A 22,072-nucleotide genomic window follows, 5' to 3' on the forward strand; every position below is an offset into this window, starting at 1 on the left:
ATGTATGCGCCGCGCGTGCACGTTCGTCGAAACTTTTACCCTAGCAACTCCAGCGGGGCCGGCAGCCGCCCCCTAGAGTGGCGCCGCCACTGGCGGGTGATATATCCCTGCCGGCCGCGCCGCTCCTCAGTTCCTTCTTACTGCGTGTCGGTCGAGTTCTACTGGAATGGATATGAGCAAGCACTCGAAGAAGAACTGAAATTTTGAAAACCTATCATTAAGGGGAGGCAACCAGTGTTTCAGGAACACTTTGATCAAATGTCCTCCAATGTGCAGCATATTCTACCCTGGGCCAGGAATTGGCAGAAGATGGACTTGGATTTTCGAGAGGTCACAAATTTCAGCTTTAAACAGAAATCATGCTGCAGCTGCAACTACAACAAATGATTTTTCCATCTTTAGTTTTACAGTAATTGCTAGAAATATACTATGAACTTGCAACTAACATTTTTGAAGCAACATTCAATAATATTTAGCAAAATCACCAAATTTGTTTTAGTTATTACTTATATTTAATACCGCAGGGTTTCTTACTGTTTTTCTAAGATCGGAATAAAGTGCTATTTCTCTCATCTGGAATATAAAAAGATTTATTTTGCCACAAGTTTAGGTTAGTTAAAAATGAATTTTTACAAAGCCAGAGTCACATTTCCATGGAATAAAAAATAAAATTAAACAAGGGACAAGACTTAAATGTTGCTGCTGCAGTGTTTGCAGCCCAAATTATGCTAGGACTGAGAACCAGGAAGTGACACTGACTAGAACCTGACTGTCACCAGGTGAAGGTAACTAGTCTGTTAATTGTTCACACACAGAGAGAAGCAGAGAGAGCAGGAAGTCATCGGACTTAAAGCCCAGACTGTGAATGGCCCAAGTAGCTGCTGAGGGTGAGCAAGAACTTGTGCTGCTGCCCTGGGGCTGGAGCTAACAAGAGCCTGCCCCCTTCACACAGGCTGGCAGAATGGGGCTGGCAGAGTGGAAGCAGCAATCTGCTCCCCCCAATGAATGGAGCAGACTGCACTCTCGGCACTATGACAGACTGCGCCTCTCTGATGCAGGCTCTCTCCAGAGCGCCTCCTAGAGCAGTGCCACTCTACCATGCCCTGACTTTGGGCCATGCCTTCAAATCACAAGTGTTTTCCCCTTTTAATCACTTCAGATGTATTTCTCACATAGACAAAGAAATGATTTTTCCTGTCTGGCTGCACATGACAGGAACACTGTGCCAGCCATTAAGGCATTAGGTTTGCTCCTTTAACAAAGACTTTCGGTGGTCTTCCAGTGTTCCAGGACATTCCACTTTATTTAACCTCTTCAGCACAACCGCGGTCCATCCCCTGCCTGGCACAGCCATCACAGTTACAAGATGCAGTATCTGGGAAAAGGAGTTAATGCTTTAATTCCCAACCCACTAGTCCAATACAGCATTGGCACTGCTCGGTTTTCATACCTGATTGTCTAAAGAGATTTTTGGCTAATATGAAACACAAGCAGAGAGGACTGTTACAGGGCTAACAGTGACTATTAAGAGATCTGTACCGCTTCTCCATTTGATTGCTAAGTAATTTAGCAGATTATCTCCTCAGTTTGAGTACACAAATCAAACTAATCCCACAGCTGTTGCAGGATTTCAAGATACGAGCCAATAAATCGTCTGACAGAAAAATCTGGACATTTAAAAATTAGTTTTTCCAGAGTACTTGAATTGCTATTCATGTCCCCAGTTAGTTCACATCGAGTTTCACTTTTATGTTCATGGCTGCCAACTCAGCCACAAAATACCGGAAGACATAAGGCACAGAAACAGTGTCGATTGTGTCGCTCTGATTGCACACAGTACAGTAGTATTTCCTATTGCGAGTCGTGGACCAGGAAGGCGGAGGCTTCTCCAGCAAAGGAGAAAGCAAACTGCCACACTTGACACAGACGTGGGCCACAGACCGATCGGAACAGTTGAAGAGACGGTCATGCAGCAAGAAGGACGTGCCATGAGCCAACAAGGCATCACGTTCCATCTCTCCGAAGCGAATTCCACCCTGGACATTCCTCCCACCAATGGGCTGGTTGGTGACTTTATCTCTGGCTCCTGTCGTCCTCACTTGGAACTTGTCCGAAACCATGTGACGCAGGCGTTGATAGTATACAACTCCAATGAAAATGTCTGCCTCCAGTTCCACCCCACTGATTCCACTGTACATCCGCTCTGTTCCGTAGTAGTTATAGCCAGCAGCCTTCAACATCTTGCCAAAGTATTCCAAGGCAGAGTTCTCCTCCGAAAACGTGAAGGGAGTGGCATCGTGACAGAGGCCATGCAATGCTGCAGACTTCCCTGCCATGCTCTCAATCAGCATTCCAATGGTCATTCGGGATGGAAAGCCATGAGGATTGAAGAGAAGATCTGGAACCATTCCACTCTCTGTAAATGGCATGTCCTCAACTGGCCAGAGTCTGCTTAAAATACCCTTCTGTCCATGTCGGCTGGCAAATTTGTCCCCAATGGTTGGATTACGAGGGATTCTCATAGTGATGCAAACGCTTTTAAATTTTCCATTTCCACTGTCATTGCTGCACACTTTGATGTTATCCACAATGCAACTTTCCTTACTCCTGGGAAGGGGAAAAGAAAGAAAGTCAAAGTTTCAAAGTTGTTAACTTCGCAGCTCTGTGCCAGGAACTTTTGTCTGGAAAGAGAGATAATCTCAAACTGCTTTTAGAAAGAGACTTTATAAGTAGTACAGCCAAGCCATGTCTTGGGAAGCTCAGCATTTCCCCACGGAAGAAGCCATTTTGTAAGCATGGAGATCGAAACAGCATTCGGGTTGGTTTTAGAAAGTGTTACACTTGAAAAGCAGGTTCCTCAAAGGCTGCTCAAGTCATTTCTAATAAATAATCAAAACTAGGATTTCTAAAAGATTTGTGATTTATGCACCATGAACAATGTAGAGTAAGAAGCAATTAAAACTAATCTTTGCACTGTGGGAATTGATGGTCAAGCTGAGTTTCAATACCTGGTAAGTTTCTTTACACTTTAAATGTGAGCTGCAAATGAGAAAAAGTGGACTTTTGCCCCTTTATTTTTATGACATCATCATGAACTATAAAGACATGAAAGTTGTACGTGTGGTTTTTTAAAAAAGGCTTTTCATTTTGCCCTCTCTTCCCCTTTCCCTTAGAAATTCATCTCTAGTCTTGACTGCAGCCTAAGAGGACTAGAGAATTGGTGAAACAGTGAGATCACAAGCATGCAGAGAGAGATGATGACTTGAAAGGGGTAGGCCATTTTTTGTCAGAATATTCAAAAATGTTTGTTTGTGTTAATGGCTGTTTAACGTCAGCAACTAATATTTTAGTAAAGGGAAAGTTCTTGTTGTTAAAAGATTCAAAACCTTTGTCCCCTTAGTTTAAGGGGTCAAATCTCACTAATATCTTTGGGATCCCCCAGGGGAAAAAAGGAAGACAAACCTTGAGATTTCTGATATTTCTAAGGTATAATACAAACAGCAGAACCAGCCTGCTCTCCCCAAAACCACCATCTTTTAGGCCTTTTTTCATAAGCCCAATTTTTAAAATATCCTTTTTGTGTCACATTTAACATTTGGGCCTGAAGATCAGCAGCGGGAGGAGGCCATCACCCACCCACACAGAGGAAGGTCACTGATTCTACATGGAGAGGGGCGTGCTTGTCTAGCGCACAGACAGAGTGTCATGACAGGTAGGTTCTATTCTTAGTTCTGCCACAGACCCTGTGCCTTGGTTTCTCTGCGAGTAAGACAGGGATACCACCTATCTCCCAGCAATGTGGTAACTGGAAACCACTGCCTGAGCGATGCAGGAGCCTAGCTCCCATTTTCCAAAGTGTTGTAGGTCCTACGCACCTCTCATTGGAAGTCACCAGAACTTAGGCTCCTCAGTTGCTTAAGCACCTGTAAAAATCTTACCCAGGGAGCCTTACGAAATTCTCGTGAAAGAAGCCTCAGAGTATGTAAGCAGTGCAGTACGACACACAGAATGGCTCCAGGAGGAGTAGTGGAGAGTGGGAGGTGAGGATTCTCATACGCACAAGCTCTCCTCACCAGAACTGTCTCCAGTTTTACTTTGTGATAAGCCACCTTGTGTGTGTGTCTTCCTCTGGCTTTGTGAAGAAGCATCTGCAGCTTTTCAACACTTGCAGGGCTCAGAGGAGAGCCAATATACTGGTGTGAAATCCATCTGCAATATTACTTACTCTTCCCTACAGTGCATGCATCCAGTGAGAATTGTTTTATAAAAAGAGATACAGATGCTTTCATTCTCTGGAACAATCAGGGAATGAATAAAGGACTCCTAAACCCTACAGTGCTGGCTGCACGTCAGAGCAGTTCTCAGAACTCTACATGTGAGATGATAACCAGGACAGCTGAGCTCTGAACTCACTTGTAATAGGTTATGAAGCTCTCCCCAGTACTGAGGTTCAGGTAGCTGTAATAAGGGTCTCCATATTGCAGTATGGATCCAACGTGCGGCAGTCCGTCAGCGTCCAGATTCTGAATAACCCTTGGATCACCAGGCTTGACTCCAAACACCAGACTGTCATCTCCTTGTTTGATTTTTTCAGCAAGATCTATGCTCTCTGTCTTGTAAACGCTGCCGTGTGCAAATCCTCTCTCCCATGAAGCCTTACTCACAATCTGAACGAAACATGCCAAGAAACCAGAGTCTTAGAAGAGTCCCTTCAGCGAGGCTGCTTCAAAGCTGACTTACCCAAACCAATCATTTTTAAACACGATGAAAACGCTTCATGTCTGATTTCAGTCTCTACATTTTACACAGTCACTCCCTCGAGGCTTCTATAGTCCCCTTCCTCTGCCCGCAGATGCTTTCTGAACCTCAGCAGAGAAGGCACTGACATATTGCTGTGACCCACTTTTTTTTTGTAAACATCCCTCTAGCTAAATAATCACACCCCCGCCAAAATAATCACAATCCCATAAACACCACACACACTTCCCACTCGGGACCGCTCAGACCCGACCCACTTCTCAACTGAGGCAAGGCCAGCGCCTAGCACAATGAGCCGATGCCAGTCACAGCTGCCACATCATAAATGTAAAAAAAAAAAAAAAAAATGATTTATTTCCCCTTCTTTACCAGACGGGGAGATTTGTGCACCAGCAAAAGCAGGCAAGTAAACTCTTACCAACTGCTACTTCCATCCTCTGATGTTGCCCCTCTGGCCCTGCTGCACAGCCTCTCTGAGCAGTCCCCAAACCAGTAGGAAGGCAGACTGGGCAGCAGAGCCAGGGGGTGAATGGCAGAGAAGAGCATATCATGAGGGAGACCTGCTCCCCAGACACTCCACAGCGGAGTCTGAGCTGTGGGGTGTAGCCTGTCGGTGGAGAAGCAGACTTTTAATTAGGTGGCTTTTCATTTCCTTGCTGTTGTGTGCATGCTCGCTGTGTGGCAAACTAAGATTGTTTTTTTTTTTTTGCCAATTACTCAAACAGATGTTTAATTCATGACCTAACTGAGAATCAACACAGCCAGTGGGTTTTAGAATTTACGTTTGAACTCCAGCCCCATGTGACCAGACAAGGCAAAATATTCCATTTCCTTTTCAGTGACTTACCATTGCATCTTCCATGTCATAGCCCGTGTAGGAGATGACAGCAACAATTGCATTGGTACCGATTGGATAGTTGTCCATGTCATAGTAATCATACATGGCCGGGCGCACCAAGGGGCTCTGCGGAGTCTGAAGTCGGTACAGTTTATTATCTGAGCGATCCTGGTAAGTCAGAAGTGGAAAGCCCATAGTTTGCTTACCTAGAACAAAAAAGAGCCGGATTAATCCAGTGGCAAAAAATGACAATGTTCTGTCCTGGCTTTGGTAGGGATAAACCTGATCCAGCCTGCAGAGTCTCTTCTTGTGTATGGAGACAAAGTTCATGTTTTCCCCAAATCCAAAAAGTCCTCCTTAGCTTTCATTTTAAGGCTGCACTGATGCGGATAAGAACTTCCCTTCCTCCTCCTGAATCACAAATTGCAAACGACTACTTAAACCCCTGTAGTAATTCAGTTCCATTCCTATCACTTAATAAGGTTTATTTTTAATATTCTCCCTCTTACAGTAATTCTAAAATATCCAGATGGAATGTCAATTTCACACTTACCATAAAAAATTAAAATCAAGGTTTTCTGTATGTGACATTTAACTTATGTCTCTTCTGTCCTACATTTTTCATACTACAAAATATTTTTTAACTCCTGGTCTGAATATTGATGAGCGATGCAACTTCTGAACAATGGGCTGCTGTTTTATTCACTTTACTACTTTCAAAAGACTATGGGAAAATGACTTAGCTACAAATCTGCTTCTTCAAAACCTTTCCAACAGGATTCCTTACTCCTTGGTCTCTGCTGCCTAGCAGGTGTAAGGTGGAGTTCTGAGTTCTTGAAGCACTTTTTCATTTAGGGCTGTATTAGGGTTTCACTTAGGGTTGTACGGAGAAGAGCACCCATCCCAAGCAGTGAGTGCCCTTGGTAAACTCTTAAAATACAAACCATGCAGACTCTGGCAATCACCCATCAATAGCACCATGCCAGCAGCACCAGGGATTTAATGAACATTTAATAAACTCCACCAACAAAAGCCAACCTGGAGTCCCCAACCTCACTCTTCTCTCAACACCTGCCAGCTGCGCTCTCTCATTTACACCACTGAAATTTTAGCTCAAGTGCCTTCACTAACCACAACTGTGGTAGTATGTCACGGGGAGGGGCCTAAAGTCAGGCCATTTTACAGCTTGATAGGTCTAAAACACCACAAAGTCAACCCAGAAACCAACAGGCCGTCAGTGCAGATCAGAGATCCAGTTTAATATGACCACGAAATACACAATGCTTAACACAGAGGCTGCCAAGTTCTGTACCAGATGCGGTTTCCAGATAGATTTAAGATGTAGCCTCCCAGAGAGCACCTTGCAAAGTGACAAAGGTATGGATAACAGTTGCATGGTCTGCATCCAAAGGAAATGGACTCAATCTCTTAGTCATGTGACGCTTTGGGGAGAGGGAAAAGAAGTGATCTTGCTGTGGCAGCTCTTCTAATAGCATCTGAGTGTTACCGGAGCCCAGACTGCAAACCTGATCCACAGATGGCGCAGACACACCTCAAAATGGCCAGTATTATTCCTGGTCTATCTTCCGATTGTTTCCCCCAACTAATCTGCAACACCTCCACCTTGTCTGGGATGGAGTCTCAGCCAGTTAGCCCTCATAGCTGTGCCAGTCTCCCCCAGACACAGAGCACCACAATGGACAGCTCTGGCCAGGTCAGGGGACATGGAGATGTAGAGCGGTCTGTTAGCAACATATTGCAACCCATGCCTTATCACTAAGCCCCCAATGGCCTCACATACATATCACCCCTCTCGTTTAACACGAGAACACCTCAGGGAGGAGCAGTTACGCCACACCACCCTCTGAGGGAACTCAGCAAGGCAAGGCCAGGACCATTCAGAGCATCCCACCCATCGTTGCTATGGAGCAGAAACAAGTCCACACACCTCATGGTCAATGGTATGAAAGGCAGATAATAGCGCTAATATCACTCTAAGGCTGCTAGATACTGCAAGAACTGTCCCTCAAGGAGAGCTGTGGGGCACAAGTCCAGGACATTCACGTGCCATCCCCTGAGCTTAGCCACTACCCTTGGAGATCGATCACACACACACACACATACACCCCCCCCCCCATAACTGAGCTGTAGAACTCATTGCCAATAGATATCACAGAGACCAAGAACTTCACTGGATTAAAAAAGGGTTAGGAATTTACATAGTTTAATGAGAACAGACACAATTTCATCCAACAGTAATAAACCCCCAAAGTGTAGAAATGATATAAACTCTCATGCTTTCAGGCATGAGTCACATCAATCTGATGGGGTTAAGAAATTTCTTTGTAGACATTTTCTTCAAATTTTGAAGTGAAGTGGAGGACGGGTTCTTGAATTAGGATCCCTGAAAATATAGCAGGCAGACACACACTCTCAACACTCAACATATTTGCCACTTAATAGCGAAAAAAAAGAGAAACACACCCAATTTCCTTGGACTCTGCTGAGGTCTTGTGCCTTTGACTATAATTTGAAACAGTAACTTCCCCTAGGAGAAGTTCACCTTGGAGAACGTCAGCTCCAGAGAGCTCAGCACTGCACATAAGAAACGAGGACTCTTAAGTCCTTTCCTTTGCAAGGCTCGCAAGAGATACTAATGAGCCTCCCAAGTCCCATGGGGTTGTGAAGGAAACCAACAGCCCCCTAAGGTTTGTTGGAGGTTCTCCCCTCCTGCAAAGCTAAGGAGGATACAAAGGAAAGGGGAATGAAGGACTCAAGGATCTGATTCTTTTCCTTCCTCCTGCATGTGGAAACTTGGGGCATTGTTTGATGGCAATATTTAGCACAATACTTACCCATCTGGCATTGGTACATGTTTCTGGGACTCTGGTTGTGATCAGAGAATGGAATGAAGTTGGCTACCACACTCAGCATGCTATGAGGAAAGAGCTCCTGGTGAGTGGTCACGCCAGGTACAATTTCATCCTCAAGGACAGCAATGTTCATGAAGACCTGAGATAAGCAAAGTTGATCTTTGTAAAGGTAAATAAAGCTGTCTCCAATCACGTTCAGAGCTCCAGCTGCTCTACTTGATAACTGAGTGTATTAGTGCGTAAAGATGGCTATGCAAAAACCAACATCACTACGGCTACTTCTGTCCTGAGCTAGGGATGTGATTCTCAGCTTGCATGGACATATTCATGCCAGTTCTCATCTGCACTAGCGCACTAACCACAGGAACGTGGCTGCGGTACCACATGCAACGGCAGCATATGCTAGTATGTGCCTACAGGGTTCAGGTTCACTGTATTTGGGGCAGCTAGCCTGGTCCTGCCACTGTCACCAGAGCCACGCTACTGTTGCAGTGTGAGATGGAAGTCAGACACCCCACTCAGTGTATACCAGGGGTCGGCAGCCTTTCAGAAGTGAGGTGCCGAGTCTTCATTTATTCACTCTAATTTAAGGTTTCGTAGGCCAGTCATACATTTTAACCTTTTTAGAAGGTCTCTTTCTATAGTCTATAATATATAACTAAACTATTGTTGTCTGTAAAGTAAATAAGGTTTTAAAATGTTTAAGAAGCTTCATTTAAAATTAAATTAAAATGCAGAGCCTTCCGGATTGGTGACCAGGACCTGGGCAGTGTGAGTGCCACTGAAAATCAGCTCACGTGCCACCTTTGGCACATGTGCTATAGGTTGCCTACCCCGGTGTATACGTAAACAACCCTCCTCATATAATTTCCAGTCCTGAAGAGGGGAAATAAAACTGGGAAGGGGAAAGTTACTCCAGCCTTTCCACGTTTTTAAGTCACTATGTAAGCACTCTTTCTGAAAGCAAAGTGTCATGCCAGAAGACAGGGTAGGTGAACACAAGAAAGTAATCTACATAAAAGCCTTCATTCAGGCACAGTTAATATTGAGAGCACATATCAGTAACTGAAGGGTAAAAACCCTTACAAGCACAAAAGTGGTTATCAAAATACACACCAGTAAAAAGCTAGAAAACGCTAAGGTCACCCAAGCAAACTTAACTGCCTTGTTGACAAGATCAGCTTCCCACCTCCCCTTCATTGTTCCTTTCACAGATATTTTTGTAAGGTGAGTGTTATTTTTGGATCAAAGACTTTTCTGTAATGGCTACTGCTTTGTAATAAACAAACACGTTAGACAGACCCATGCACAGTACCTGTTCCAGAGTACCAATCAATTCTTCCTTTCCCAAGGCCAAATTTCTCACAGGCCGAACCATCCTGCAAGGGGTAGTAAAAATGAATAATCCTGGATACAGACTGGGTTTTCCTGTCATTGGAATAAGGACCACTTCAGTCCAGGCTGGAATTTTCTTTTCTTGCATTACCTATTCTCACATGCACAGAAAAAAGCTAGTTAGAAAACTTGTAATAAATAAAGTTTTTTGCATCCAATAGCCCATTTTCCCCTCCAAATGAAAATCTTAGTCACACAAGTAGCTACACAAATTCACTGTTTCATATATATTTAAAAATATATTTGCATCGAAATCTCTACAAAATGGAGAAAAACAACTGCATTTTAAATTGCTACAACCAACACACACCTTGATGCAGCAATGCCTTATAAATAGGTATAAAATAATCATAATATAAAATTAAATAACATTGTGAGATTCAATTCTTAAAATTCAAATAAAACCAAATGAATCAGTCAGGCACAAAAATGAAGAGAGGAAACATCTGGAATGCGTTAAAAATTATTTCAGAATCTGAGGCAAGCCTCCAGGTGCACCACATTGCATACTGTCTAGCACAGTACATTCAGACTGCTGCTTTTAAGTCAAGTCACATCAAACAAGGCAACCTTAAAGTGCCGGAGAGTATCTGCAATCGTAGGAGCCATATCTTTTTCTACCCAGCCCACTAACGAGCCATCCAGTGTGACTGGGTAACACTCTGCATAGGGTTGGCTTGGAGTTCCATCAACGGGAGTGACACCTGGGAAGAAACCAAGGAAATCATAAACGTTGAAAGTAGTGATCCACACCAAACACTCTTCAGGATCTTAGAAACATTCTAGACCAGCATACTGGAAATGCTTTACCTTTTACTTTGCCCGCTACATATATTAAGAATCTAAATATCAGGTATACAGTATTTTTCCATATGCTGCCTGAATTACATCCAGATTTAAAACAACAAAAAGTGGTTTGATGACCACAAGAAAATAAAATGCTTAGATGAGTTGTTCTTTTACTAAATAGTCATTGATGAATTTATAAATGTGCAAATGACAACACTTTTTGGAGACATTTCTATGCATTTCTCTTTCTGTACACATGAACCTGCTCATTCTACAGTCTGCAGCTTTTATTAGTTCAATACCCCCAAGTAAATGGATTCCTATTCAATCAACATTTTAAAAACGTCAGTGCTATGGAAGCAATGCATTATTTTTGTCATTAACCAAAATGCAGGTTTAGCCTGGTTGAAGTGTTTTTGTTTTAATGATATCCAGTGAAGACACGGTCTGTGGGGTCCTGCAGAGAATATCATCAGCGGTTTTCTCTATGTTTTCTTAAGTTATTAACTCGATGGAACCTACCTAAGGAGCAGAGCAAAGGTGGCAGGGACAAGGTGTAGGATGACTGCGTCACTATTTCACAGACAGTCGTAATATGGTTCATCAGCCCACAGGGCTCTCCGTCAGGGGTGTGCACAGGGCACAGGAAGCCCCAGGATTCTGGGAGCAGTTTGCGCACTGTGGTGGTTCTCATCTTGGCAAACGCGGCACCTCTGTGTACGCAGCGAAAATGGGACAGGTAACGAATAAAATTCAGCTTGTCTGCCACCACACACAGCCCAGAATCTTGTAGCATACCCAGACCTTTAAAAAACAAAAGCCAGCTTTAATGTGTGAGCTGATATTAATGAAGGACATTTGCAAAATACAATTCTATAAATCGTCTTCATTAAACTCATGCATAGAAGTCTAAAAGATTGACATCAAAGGAGATTCTCAGCTTATTAAGCTATATCAACATTTGAGGGGTTCAATGGACTGGTAGTGGGCGATACAGCTTTTACATGCCAGGTCACTGGGTCAAATCCAGCTCAAATTGGTAGCAACCAAAAGTTCCTCACGCCTGTTCGGCACGCTATGTGAAGTGAGTTAACCCTCTCAAAGCTGACTGCAAAACTATGTTTTTTCCATGGAAATTTTATCAATTTGTTTCCGTATTTTTCATTGAAGTTTCACCTCATTGGAAATTTTCTGGCCTATTGTAGTCTGAGCCCAGTCTCTGGTGGACATAAAACAGTATCATAATAGACATTATGTTTGCAGCCTCAGTGCACAGGCCAAGGATTGAATGGGCTCTGATGATAGAACCTACTGCACTTGGATAGTTTAACTCAGAGGGGAGGGAGCACACAGAAGTAGCTAGCACTTCCACACACCATACTGTTCCTTTTCTATGGAGAACAGACATTTTCAAAGCAATCAATGTGGCTTCTTTTAGCAATGCTAAATGTAAAGATATTTATAAAATCCTGTATCTGTGTTTTAATATACATATGATCCAAGTCTGAGGAAAAATCTAATCCTTTTGTCAAAAAGCTTCTTGTTCATGAGTTTCGTGAAATCAACTTGAGCAAATATTCAGTAGACAAAATGATACTTTAAGAGAAGAGGCTTGAAAAAAATGTATTTCCATCAGCATCCCTCTGTGAAGACCTAAAATTGTTTCACAGGAATGGAATGAGGTTCAAGATAAAATTTACCTGTTTTAGAGCGCAGGTTACCAGTAGCAAGGAGATATTCAAATGGCCTTGTAACATCAATTCCCATGCTGAATAGCTTCATCATATTTTCTGAATTGATGGTTATATTGGTCTTCTGAGATCTTTTGTCCAAGGCTACTTTAACAGAAAGCAACCAAGCTTCCATCCTCTCCTAAGGTTTAAAAATGAGACGTGTTAAACTAGGACAGTAAAAACATGAAACAGCCCTGTGTCTGAAGCATGTGATGTAACTGATTAATATACTGTCTAGACTCTCCCACACTGACAAAAGAATGAACTAGATCTTTTGGTGATTAGATAAAACTACCCATTGTTAATTTCTATCATTCTAGATTAATCCCCACCTCCCCCGAATTATGTTAACGATACCATTTCAACACTGAAAGGCACACTGTCAGTGAAATCCACCAGTTTTGCAATCATCTCCTGATTTATCAACTACAGGTATGAATTTCTTAAGTATGTGGAGAAACCCATAAAAAGTGAAGTGGATCATTAATGCAATATGCAGCGCAAGTGTATTATTCTGCAACAATTCAACATCTGCTGAAATGTGTCATCACTGCAAGTACATCTGACCTTTTGGTTCACTGGACATTGAACACGCTGATGAAGTGACAACCAGCAAAGGGTTGAGCTGCCTTACAAAGAAGGCATAATTTGACTTCGAAGCTCAAGTTTTTAGAAACTGCTATATATACATACACACACACACACACACACACACATTTTAGATTATTGTTTTTGGAGGGTCATTAGGGCTGTAATTTTTGTACTTGAATGAGCTCAGATGTTCACTATTCTGATAACAGGGAAGAGTAAGGTATTTGCCACTGCTTCCAACTCTTTATTAAAAGAAATGCACTGCATACAGCCAAGCTGATTCAAGGTAAAGACATCATATGTTGTCATTCAAACACACCTGGAAGGGGTGGTGGGCTCCTCCACAACTGTGCCAGAGCAGGGCTGCAGCCCGCTAGGAAGGCCTGGTTTATTGGTTCAGGGCTAGCTAGTCTGTCTGACCACAGACAGCCCACTTCAGTCCCCAGTGTTTCCACTCCCTGCAGTGCAGGTGGGGCTTCCTTCAACAGAACACATCATAAGCCTTTAAACACCTTGGATTTAGATTTTTCTCTTCAATTCCAAAGGCACAAGCCACTGCAGTAGCTGAGGAGTTTTGTTCTTCCAAACACAAACTTCCATTAAAAAACGATGCTAAAAGCAGATTTTAAAGAAGTGGCAAATAGACATGCTCTAAAGAATTAGTTATATGCATGGGTTACCCACTGAGTCTGACAGCACAGACGGGGATATTTTGGTCTTGCATGCTCTTACTGTGGATTATAAATGCTTCACAGTGACATTTTTATAGAGCTACACTGACAACGTTTAGAACAGGACTACATCCATGTTACATAGATTCATAGACTCTGGGACTGGAAGGGACCTCGAGAGGTCATTGAGTCCAGTCCCCTGCCCTCATGGCAGGACCAAATACTGACAATGATTGAACTTATAATGATGAAAGGCCCAGAAATGGACAAGACATAACTATTTTGTTTTATTATTAACAACAGATTACTCACATATCTCCCTATCTTCTGCTGCCTTTTCACCAATAATTATTGGTTTAGGCCTCTTTTTGACTTGTCTGTTTTAGACTGTAAGCTCTTTAGAACAGATGTGTCTTACTATGCTGTGTAAAGTACCACATACTTCTGTGGAGCTAAGTATTCCAGGTGAAGAGACAACAAAACAAACTGCAAAAAGCAGAATGAAGGATGGATGGAATAGCATGACAAGGGCCGGGGAGTCCGATGGACAGCACAAGGGGGAGTAGGGAGAAATTAAAGCAGAGACATAGCTGTGGGCATTAGGTTGGGGCTTGAAGGTAGGAACAATTAGCTTTAATCTTCCACAGTAAACCAACAGTGATTCAAGGAGGAGCCTTGAGGAGATGATTTCAGAAGTAGTATTTTGGACAGTTGGACTAGTGAGAAGCAGGAAAGCTAGAGAAGAGAAGGGGAGAGGAGCAGCACACAGGTGGATAAAGCAAGGGAAAGTAACATTAAAGAGCAAGTCTTCACAAGATCTAGTGCGGGGGGAGATAAAGAGTCAGACGATCACCCTGAAGCTGCAAGGCTAAGAGACGAAGGACATCAGAAACAAGGGAGTAGATGGAATTGCCACGAGAATGCACAAGGAAGAGAGGAGGGGCCTGAAGGCAGAACACTGAGGAACACCAACAGAGACGTGGGAAAAGATTCAGCTAGGAGAAGGGCATTTGTGACCCTTGTTGGGGCAGTTCTGGTGGAGTGATGAGGACAGGAACTGAAGTAAAATGGGATCCAGGTGTGAGCAGAAGGAATAGGATTCAAGGTCACCCTGAGCAAAGCCCACTGGAGACAGTGAGAGGCAGGCGGGAATTCAGAATTTTTTTTCCCCTAAGGTGAAGGGAACAAGACCACACTTGATCTCACAGAGGAAGAGGAGTCAGAGGGCAGGGACCTGCCAAAGTGGAAAAGAATCAAAGGCACCACCAAGAATGACAGGCATGTAAAGGGATGAGATGTACAGAGGGAAAGGTAGGAAAAACTGAGGACATGTATTGCTGAGAATGTCAGTTTTGTTGCTGAAGCTGTTAGTGTGGTGAAGCAGGGTTTCAGGAGAGAACTGAAGATACAAAAGTCTGCAGCGTTTGATGCATACTCTAACTGATTACTGAGAAGTAAAGCTTTTTGGAAAGGAAGATGGTATATCTAAGAAGCCAGAGACTACGTGTGAAGTGAAGGACGTCAGTATGATTCTAGGATTGTCTCCAGGTTCATTCAGCAGCACAAGAGAACTTGCCTAACTTAAAGGGTCTGAAAAGGCTCTTACCTGACTTCATTGCTGCCCTTGATCCCGAAATGATTTATAGTAATGGAGGATTATCCCCACCCTGAATTGACTTGGCTTATTCTTATTAAGTCTGTAAACTGCTCCAAAATTAATGCATTTTATTGACTTGATTTCCTTAATTACTGTTGATATTTTACTCCTATGCTGATAGTCAAGATTCATTTTTTATTTCTGAATCATCATTGCAAGGAGAGCATAAAAATATTAAAAAAGAATAAGTGAACTAACTGCTGTTCTAGGCAAAACTTGCTCCCAGCTCACACCAGCCTGGTGACATACATCTGATTCCATCTCCGTTAATTTACATCTGTTATTTCAGCAGCACGTGTGAAGATTCTAAAATTACAGTTACTAAATTTGCCAGAATGCTATCGCTTCTTCATATACTTAATGGCTCCCTAAAATGCTCTGAGATCAGATAAAATACTATAGAAATAAAATACCAATCTAGACTACTCTGAATCGTCTGTTTAACCAATTTTATGAATTATTTGCATCAGTTGTGCCGGCAGACAGAGGGGGACACTAACCCTGACATCAGATCTGCACGGTGTGAGATATATTTTACTGATGGGGAAATCAAGGTGCAGAGATATTTAAATGACAAATCAAGATCACACAAGAAATCAGTGGCAAAGCCAGAAATGGAGCCCAGATCTCCCAAGTCCCAGCCCAATGCCTTAACCACAAGCCCATCCTTCCCTGTCTTTTGGAAGAGACAACAATCACAATTTGTGCAAACTCTACTCCATGCTGTGATGTCCTGCATCGCTACTCCTTTCTGAACGAGCTCATGAACAGGTAACAGACCAGTATTGCAAATGCCTCTGTTCAGAGCCCCGTCGAACTGACATAGCACAAAGGTCTCCTATACCAGGGGATCTCAACCTTTTCCTTTCTGAGATGACCCTCTGCCCCTCCCATACTATAAAAATTCCATGGCCCGTCTGTGCCACAAAAACTGGTTTTCTGCATATAAAAGCCAGGGCCAGTGTTAGGGGGTAGCTAGCAGGGCAATTGCCTGGGGCCCCATGCCACAGAGGGCCCCATGAGGCTAAGTTGCTCAGGCTTTGGCTTCAGCCCCAGGCAGTGGGGCTTCAGCTTTCTGTCCTAGGCCCCAGCAAATCTGATGCTGGCCCTTCTTGGTGGCCCCCCTGAAACCTGCTCACAGCCCCCCAGGGAGCCTGGACTCCTGGTTGAGAACCACGTCCTATACAACGAGAGAAAGACACAAAATGAGTATTTGCAGCTACAGTTATTCTAATTTGTAATCCCCAGTGATTATTAGAGCAAATGCACCCGTAGCTTCTGCCACCTGCAACTCCCCCCGTTATGGTTTCTGAAAGCACTTCAGCTCAGGCACCACTGGGCAGACGTGAAAAGAATGGGCTTCATTGTGCCCCAGACTGTGCCTTCTCAGCACATAGGGCCATGGCTGGCTAAGGGACAGGACGAGGACAGCGGCACAAACTTACATGCTGTCCAAAGAAGACTGGGGCCACGTTCAGGTTAGCATATGAGAGCCACAACAGCAGCATCTTAATAATTCTAACCCTTTCCTCCCTCACTTGCAGTCAAGATTCATATGCCATGTAATGCACCATGTGACAGGCAGCAAACCAGGGTGCCGCGGAGATTTAAGGGACTGAACTGATGGATGAACACTTTATACCTAGATGCTGCAAACAACGATGGTATCAGTTTCTCCAAAAAGGTTGTAAGAATCTTTTAATAAAGCAAAGTGTTAGTCAATCTAAATAGAGGGGTTGTGACTAGCTCCCTCTATAATGGAAAAAAAGAACTAACATGGGGCAGTTGAACAAAAAGTTCTTCTTGATGCTTCACTACTACTGCATTGAGACCGTTTCCTCAGTAGGAAGAAATTATCTACCTCTAATTCTGCTTCTCTATAGACGTAGGATTCTCACTCCTGGGTCAGCGTCCCCGGGTATGAAGCCAGCAGAACTCCCTCCACCGTAACTCCCAATGGGTGTCCTATCCCACAACACTCACTCTAGTATTGCTGCCCATGGATTCCAAGCCAGTTCCTTCCTTATCTAGTCTGGGGAAGGTGTTCCCTACAGATCAGCCCAAAGCAGATCTTTTGATATTTCTAACCTTCCTGGCCAATCTAACTAAAAAAAAATATTTTTTTGCTTGTGTCTTGGATCTGGTGTCTTTACACTTCTGTCCCAACACATCATCCACTGGTGCTTTGGTCACTTGATTCAAACGGTATCTCAGCACTCTCCCAACATGTTCAGACATCACGGCACCCTTTGGTGCTTGCTTTCCAGAACTGGCAGCAGTTTGAGGCTCTGGTGCAGCCATTTGCTCTCCAATCATTCGGTGCACTTTACTGCAGCCCTGATGCAAACTCCTCCTTGTTATCTTTGGTGCATTAGAACAGCTCCACTGTATCAACGCAGCCAAATACACTCTTCGCTACTCCACCTCAAAGTACTTAACTCAGCACATCCTACTCAGTGTCTGATGATGCCTCGTATTAGCATACTTAGGAGTTTCTGAGCTTTCTTTCCTAGAGATGGTTTTGAAGAAGGATGAAGCAGGCTTGTGGACTTGTGGTAGAAAGATGTCCTGTACAAATGGTCATATCCAACACCAGTGCTGCCTGAGTGTCCCGTGATGTATGTGGGTTTGAAATCTGCCCACAGATGTCTCCTTGAACACTTGGGAAATGTAAGACATACGTGCAGTCCTACAACTGACACGAGGTTGGCCTGGAGTGACTCAAAAGTGAAATCCTTAGAGTGCAGGCCTGAGCTGGGTAAGACTGGGGTCTGCCGGCAGCATTCAGCACAGGTGTCGACTGAGGGAGTGGTGCCAGCTTAATGCTGGGAAGCTGAGGTGCGAATTCAGGAGTGAGAATCACGTGTGTGGTGTGTTAGTGGAGAATATTTCGCTCTCGCTGTAGGTGTTATAGTGGTCTAACAAATGAGGATGGGCAAAGAGCATCATCCCTATTTCACAGACAGGTTAACAGGCACAGACAGGTTAAGGGACATATCCAAGGTCACACAGCAAACCAGGGGCAGAGTTGGAAACACCTAGATCTCTTGAATCTCAACATGATCCACCAGAGCCCAGCTGCCTCCTCACAAGCTCCTCTTATACGAGTCATTCAAATACCCCGTTCTGGATACAGATTTGCTCTCTTTTCTATGTATCTAGAGGTTCTCCTGCCACTCACAGCTTTAAACACTTTAAGGCATTACCTTTAAGAACATGAGGTAAAGCTGCCCAGGGGTAAGCACCTCCTGATTCATAAGGCTGTCTGGATTCTCCTCCATGCACTCTTCTTTGGCAAAAGCAAACAGCTTCCGGGTCATCAGACAAAGCAAGTAGAACTTCTCGGTTTTGGTTTTCAAGTGTACACAGATGCACTGACTGTAGGAATAGGAAGAAAGGGGTCAATTAACTTCATCTCTAACAGGATCTATGTTCCAAGCTCCGGGCTGAACAGCCGTTGACCAAACTCTTATTCACTAACTCAGAAGTTAAGCTGTGTAACAGTTTTCCCCACACGTCTGGGGGTTTTTCAGAAATTTCAATGAAGACCATGGACTGAAAGGATTTAGAGACATCCCTCTCATCATTTTTAGGAGATGCAATCTTCCAGAACATGACTGAGGCACATCAGCAGGTGAGCCCGCGCTGCTGCTACCTGTACTGTGCCTGTTATTTGGAAGAAGAGAGACTCCTGGAATGTTAATTCTACACCTTTTTAAGCACCAAACTGATTTAGAAGCACAAAATTATTCAAGTTGCCATGGAGTATTTTGAGACAGGTCCACATGAAGGCTAAATTTCATACACAGATTCACATAAAATGTGGTGCACTCATATATATGCAACATTAACTGTGTTCCATAGAGAAACAGTAACACAAAATGCACTCAAAATAAATGTTTTCTGAGTTACCGTAGCCATGTTGGTCCCAGGATAGGAGAGAGACAAGGTAGGCAAGGTTATATCTTTTACTGGATCAACTTCTGCTGGTGGGACACAGCTTTCTAACTTGTCCCTTCCACCAACGGAAGCTGGTTCAATAAAAGATATTACTTCACCTACTTTGTCTCCCTCAAAATAAATGGTAAGTAGAAAATGTACTCACTAGAACTCTGTTACTGCCCTGTAACATCACAATCAAAGCTCCTATCATGTCCCAGCAGAGCACTCAGTTACAAAATTTTGGTCTGAATACTGCTTAACGTGGGCAAGACAGAGTACAGACTTCCTAAATTCCTGTCAGAGGTGCACACCCTGTCTATTGCCTTCAGCTTCCTCCTGTCTCACCTCCCACTTCAACTGAAAGCCCTTTCCGATGTGCAGATTAGTCCACATTGACAAACAGCCCTGGATATTTTTAAAGGAAAAAGAGAGTTTAACCTTGAAATTCCGATCCTCTGAGGACCATCATGAAGGATTCTTACTCCTGACTCTTGTCCTTCCAGATGACTCTGACTCTTAACATTTCTAACCCTCTGAGTTACCAGTAGGCTGGCTTGAGGTCAAGGACTCTGGAACCTTCCAATCACTTCCTTTCAAGGGCTAGAAGCAAGAGCTCCTGAACTCAAAACACCTGTACCATAAACCAGGGATTCCCTAATACCACTTCCTCCCCCCCGCCATTAAAATATTCAGAGTTAAAACTAGAATGGGATGCAGTGTCCTATGTTATTCCACAGAGCAAGTGTTATTCTCCTCTACCTAAAGATATACCCTCCAAAAACCTTTTACGGTAAACTTTGCTCACCCTGTTGTGCTCAAGTGCTGCAAAGGACTTCAAACAGTGGGTTAAATGCCAAGCAGGCTGTGGTACTGTAGATTCAGAGTTAAGGCTGGGCTCACTATTCAATTTCCTAACATCTCTCTCTCAGTATTGAGGATATTTAGATCTCTTATAAAACTCACTACATAAAGCCATATGGCAAAACGCATGAAGGACCGAGTCTGCAGCCATCCTCTGAAATCATGCTCACATACCTGGTGGATATGTGTTTGCAGACAGATTAAGGTAAATGCAACATTTCCAGAAGCTGTCTGAAAACTGGCCCCATAATGTTATTTGGAGGGGGGCGGGTGTGTGTGTGTGTCAGACTGTCTCTCTAAATTTTTGTCCTTAAGGTCAGACAGTGAAATGTGACTACATCTGTAGTTCAATCATTTAGTTATATATTGCTACATGAATACGTACTCCAGAAGGAATTCTGCAGCTTGCTCATTTGGGTACCACTCAGGAAGGCTGAGTTTCACTCGGAAGCATTTCCCAATGTAGTTAAGGACCTGCTTTTGTGTGGCACAGCCTTCCTCCATTACCATTCTCAGCATCTGAGAGATGCAGTTCTTATAGAAGGAGTTGTCTTCTCTTCCTTTGATCAATTCCTGAAAAATCTGGTAATCTGAGAAACCAACTAATGCCTAGAGGAAAGAAAGGCACCAGATCAGAGAACAAAGAAAAACCAGGAGTAATAAATTACGTCTAATTAAATTATAGAATGGGGCCAGGTCACTCCAGCCACTTATGCTGGTTTATGCTCTTCTATCCTTCTAATACCCTTCCCCTAAGATAAACAGTTTTCTGAGGTTCAGTTAGCTGTGGAGAAAGACTCTGGGTATACACAGCCTGATGTGCACCACATATACCCCAACGAAGCCCCTGGAAAAGCAAAAGCTGGGTTAACACAGACAATGATAAATCACAATTAATTTAGTTTTTCTTCATAACAACATAAGAATGGCTGTACCGGGTCAGACCAAAGGTCCATCTAGCCCAGTATCTGTCTACTGACAGTGGCCAATGCCAGGTGCCTCAGAGGAAGTGAAGCTAACAGGCAATGATCAAGTGATCTCTCTCCTGCCATCCATCTCCATCCTCTGAACAGAGGCTAGGGACACCATTCTTTACCCTTCCTGGCTAATAGCCATTTATGGACTTAGCCACCATTCCAGTTCCCTTTACACATTGTTATAGTCCCAGCCTTCACAACCTCCTCAGGTAAGGAGTTCCACAAGTTGACTGTGCGCTGTATGAAGAAGAACTTCCTTTTATTTGTTTAAACCTGCTACCTATTAATTTCATTTGGTGACGCCTAGTTCTTGTATTATGGGAATAGTAAATAACTTTTCCTTATCCACTTCTCTACATCACTTTATATACCTCTATCATATCCTCCCTTAGTCTCCTCTTTTCCAAGCTGAAGAGGCCTAGCCTCTTTAATTTTTCCTCGTATGGGACCCTCTCCAAACCCCTAATCATTTTAGTTGCCCCTTTCTGAACCTTTTCTAGTGCTAGAATATCTTTTTTGAGGTGAGAAGACCAATCTGTAGACAGTATTCGAGATGTGGGCGTACCATGGATTTATATAAGGGCAATAAGATATTCTCTGTCTTATTCTCTATCCCCTTTTTAATGATTCCTAAAATCCTGTTCGCTGTTTTGACCGCCTCTGCGCACCGCATGGACATCTTCAGAGAACTGTCCACAATGATGCCAAGATCTTTTTTCTGATTTTTTCTTCATTTAAATAAGATTTTTTATATTTATATAGACCGACCCTGCTTACAATATAAATTTAATTCACAATTTGTCTAAAATCACTAATTACTGACATTTGAGAAAATTGAAAACAAGAGGTTTTTATACTGGAATGGATGGCTTAAAAATTAGATTGATGTAGCTATGTTGCACAGGGCTGTGAAAAATCTCACGCCCTGTGCGACATAGTTAGATTGACCTAGTCCCTGAAGAGACGCAGCTAGATCAATGGAAGAAT

General features: G+C 43.3%; 1 protein-coding gene and 2 long non-coding RNA genes across 5 annotated transcripts in view; 2 read left to right on the forward strand and 1 right to left on the reverse strand.

Annotated features, from left to right (window-relative positions):
* Positions 1 to 22,072, forward strand: part of LOC142046622 (uncharacterized) — a 38,553-nt gene that overhangs the window by 10,082 nt on the left and 6,399 nt on the right. The window contains exons 2-3 of one of the 2 annotated variants that reach the window (XR_012655643.1): positions 15,994 to 16,076; positions 16,850 to 17,810. This is a non-coding gene — a long non-coding RNA (uncharacterized LOC142046622). Of the gene's footprint in view, positions 1 to 15,993; positions 16,077 to 16,849; positions 17,811 to 22,072 lie in introns of those variants that run through there. The other variant, XR_012655642.1, reaches the window with a different exon arrangement.
* POLR1B (RNA polymerase I subunit B) overlaps positions 575 to 22,072 on the reverse strand; it is a 29,644-nt gene continuing 8,146 nt past the window's right edge. For both annotated transcript variants that reach the window (XM_032770543.2, XM_075064539.1), the window contains 10 exons: positions 20,494 to 20,717; positions 18,512 to 18,683; positions 12,354 to 12,525; positions 11,176 to 11,457; positions 10,435 to 10,568; positions 9,785 to 9,955; positions 8,452 to 8,608; positions 5,606 to 5,802; positions 4,414 to 4,667; positions 575 to 2,607 (listed from right to left, as the gene is read on the reverse strand). In XM_032770543.2, the coding sequence (XP_032626434.2) occupies positions 1,725 to 2,607; positions 4,414 to 4,667; positions 5,606 to 5,802; positions 8,452 to 8,608; positions 9,785 to 9,955; positions 10,435 to 10,568; positions 11,176 to 11,457; positions 12,354 to 12,525; positions 18,512 to 18,683; positions 20,494 to 20,717 (2,646 nt within the window). In that variant the 3' untranslated portion in view covers positions 575 to 1,724. The remainder of the gene's footprint in view (positions 2,608 to 4,413; positions 4,668 to 5,605; positions 5,803 to 8,451; positions 8,609 to 9,784; positions 9,956 to 10,434; positions 10,569 to 11,175; positions 11,458 to 12,353; positions 12,526 to 18,511; positions 18,684 to 20,493; positions 20,718 to 22,072) is intronic.
* On the forward strand, positions 2,616 to 15,730 carry LOC142046623 (uncharacterized). Its single transcript, XR_012655644.1, has 2 exons — positions 2,616 to 3,271; positions 14,824 to 15,730. It is a non-coding gene; the product is annotated as an uncharacterized LOC142046623 (long non-coding RNA).

Source organism: Chelonoidis abingdonii, chromosome 3 (assembly GCF_003597395.2).
Source record: "Chelonoidis abingdonii isolate Lonesome George chromosome 3, CheloAbing_2.0, whole genome shotgun sequence".
Classification (NCBI taxonomy): domain Eukaryota; kingdom Metazoa; phylum Chordata; order Testudines; family Testudinidae; genus Chelonoidis; species Chelonoidis abingdonii.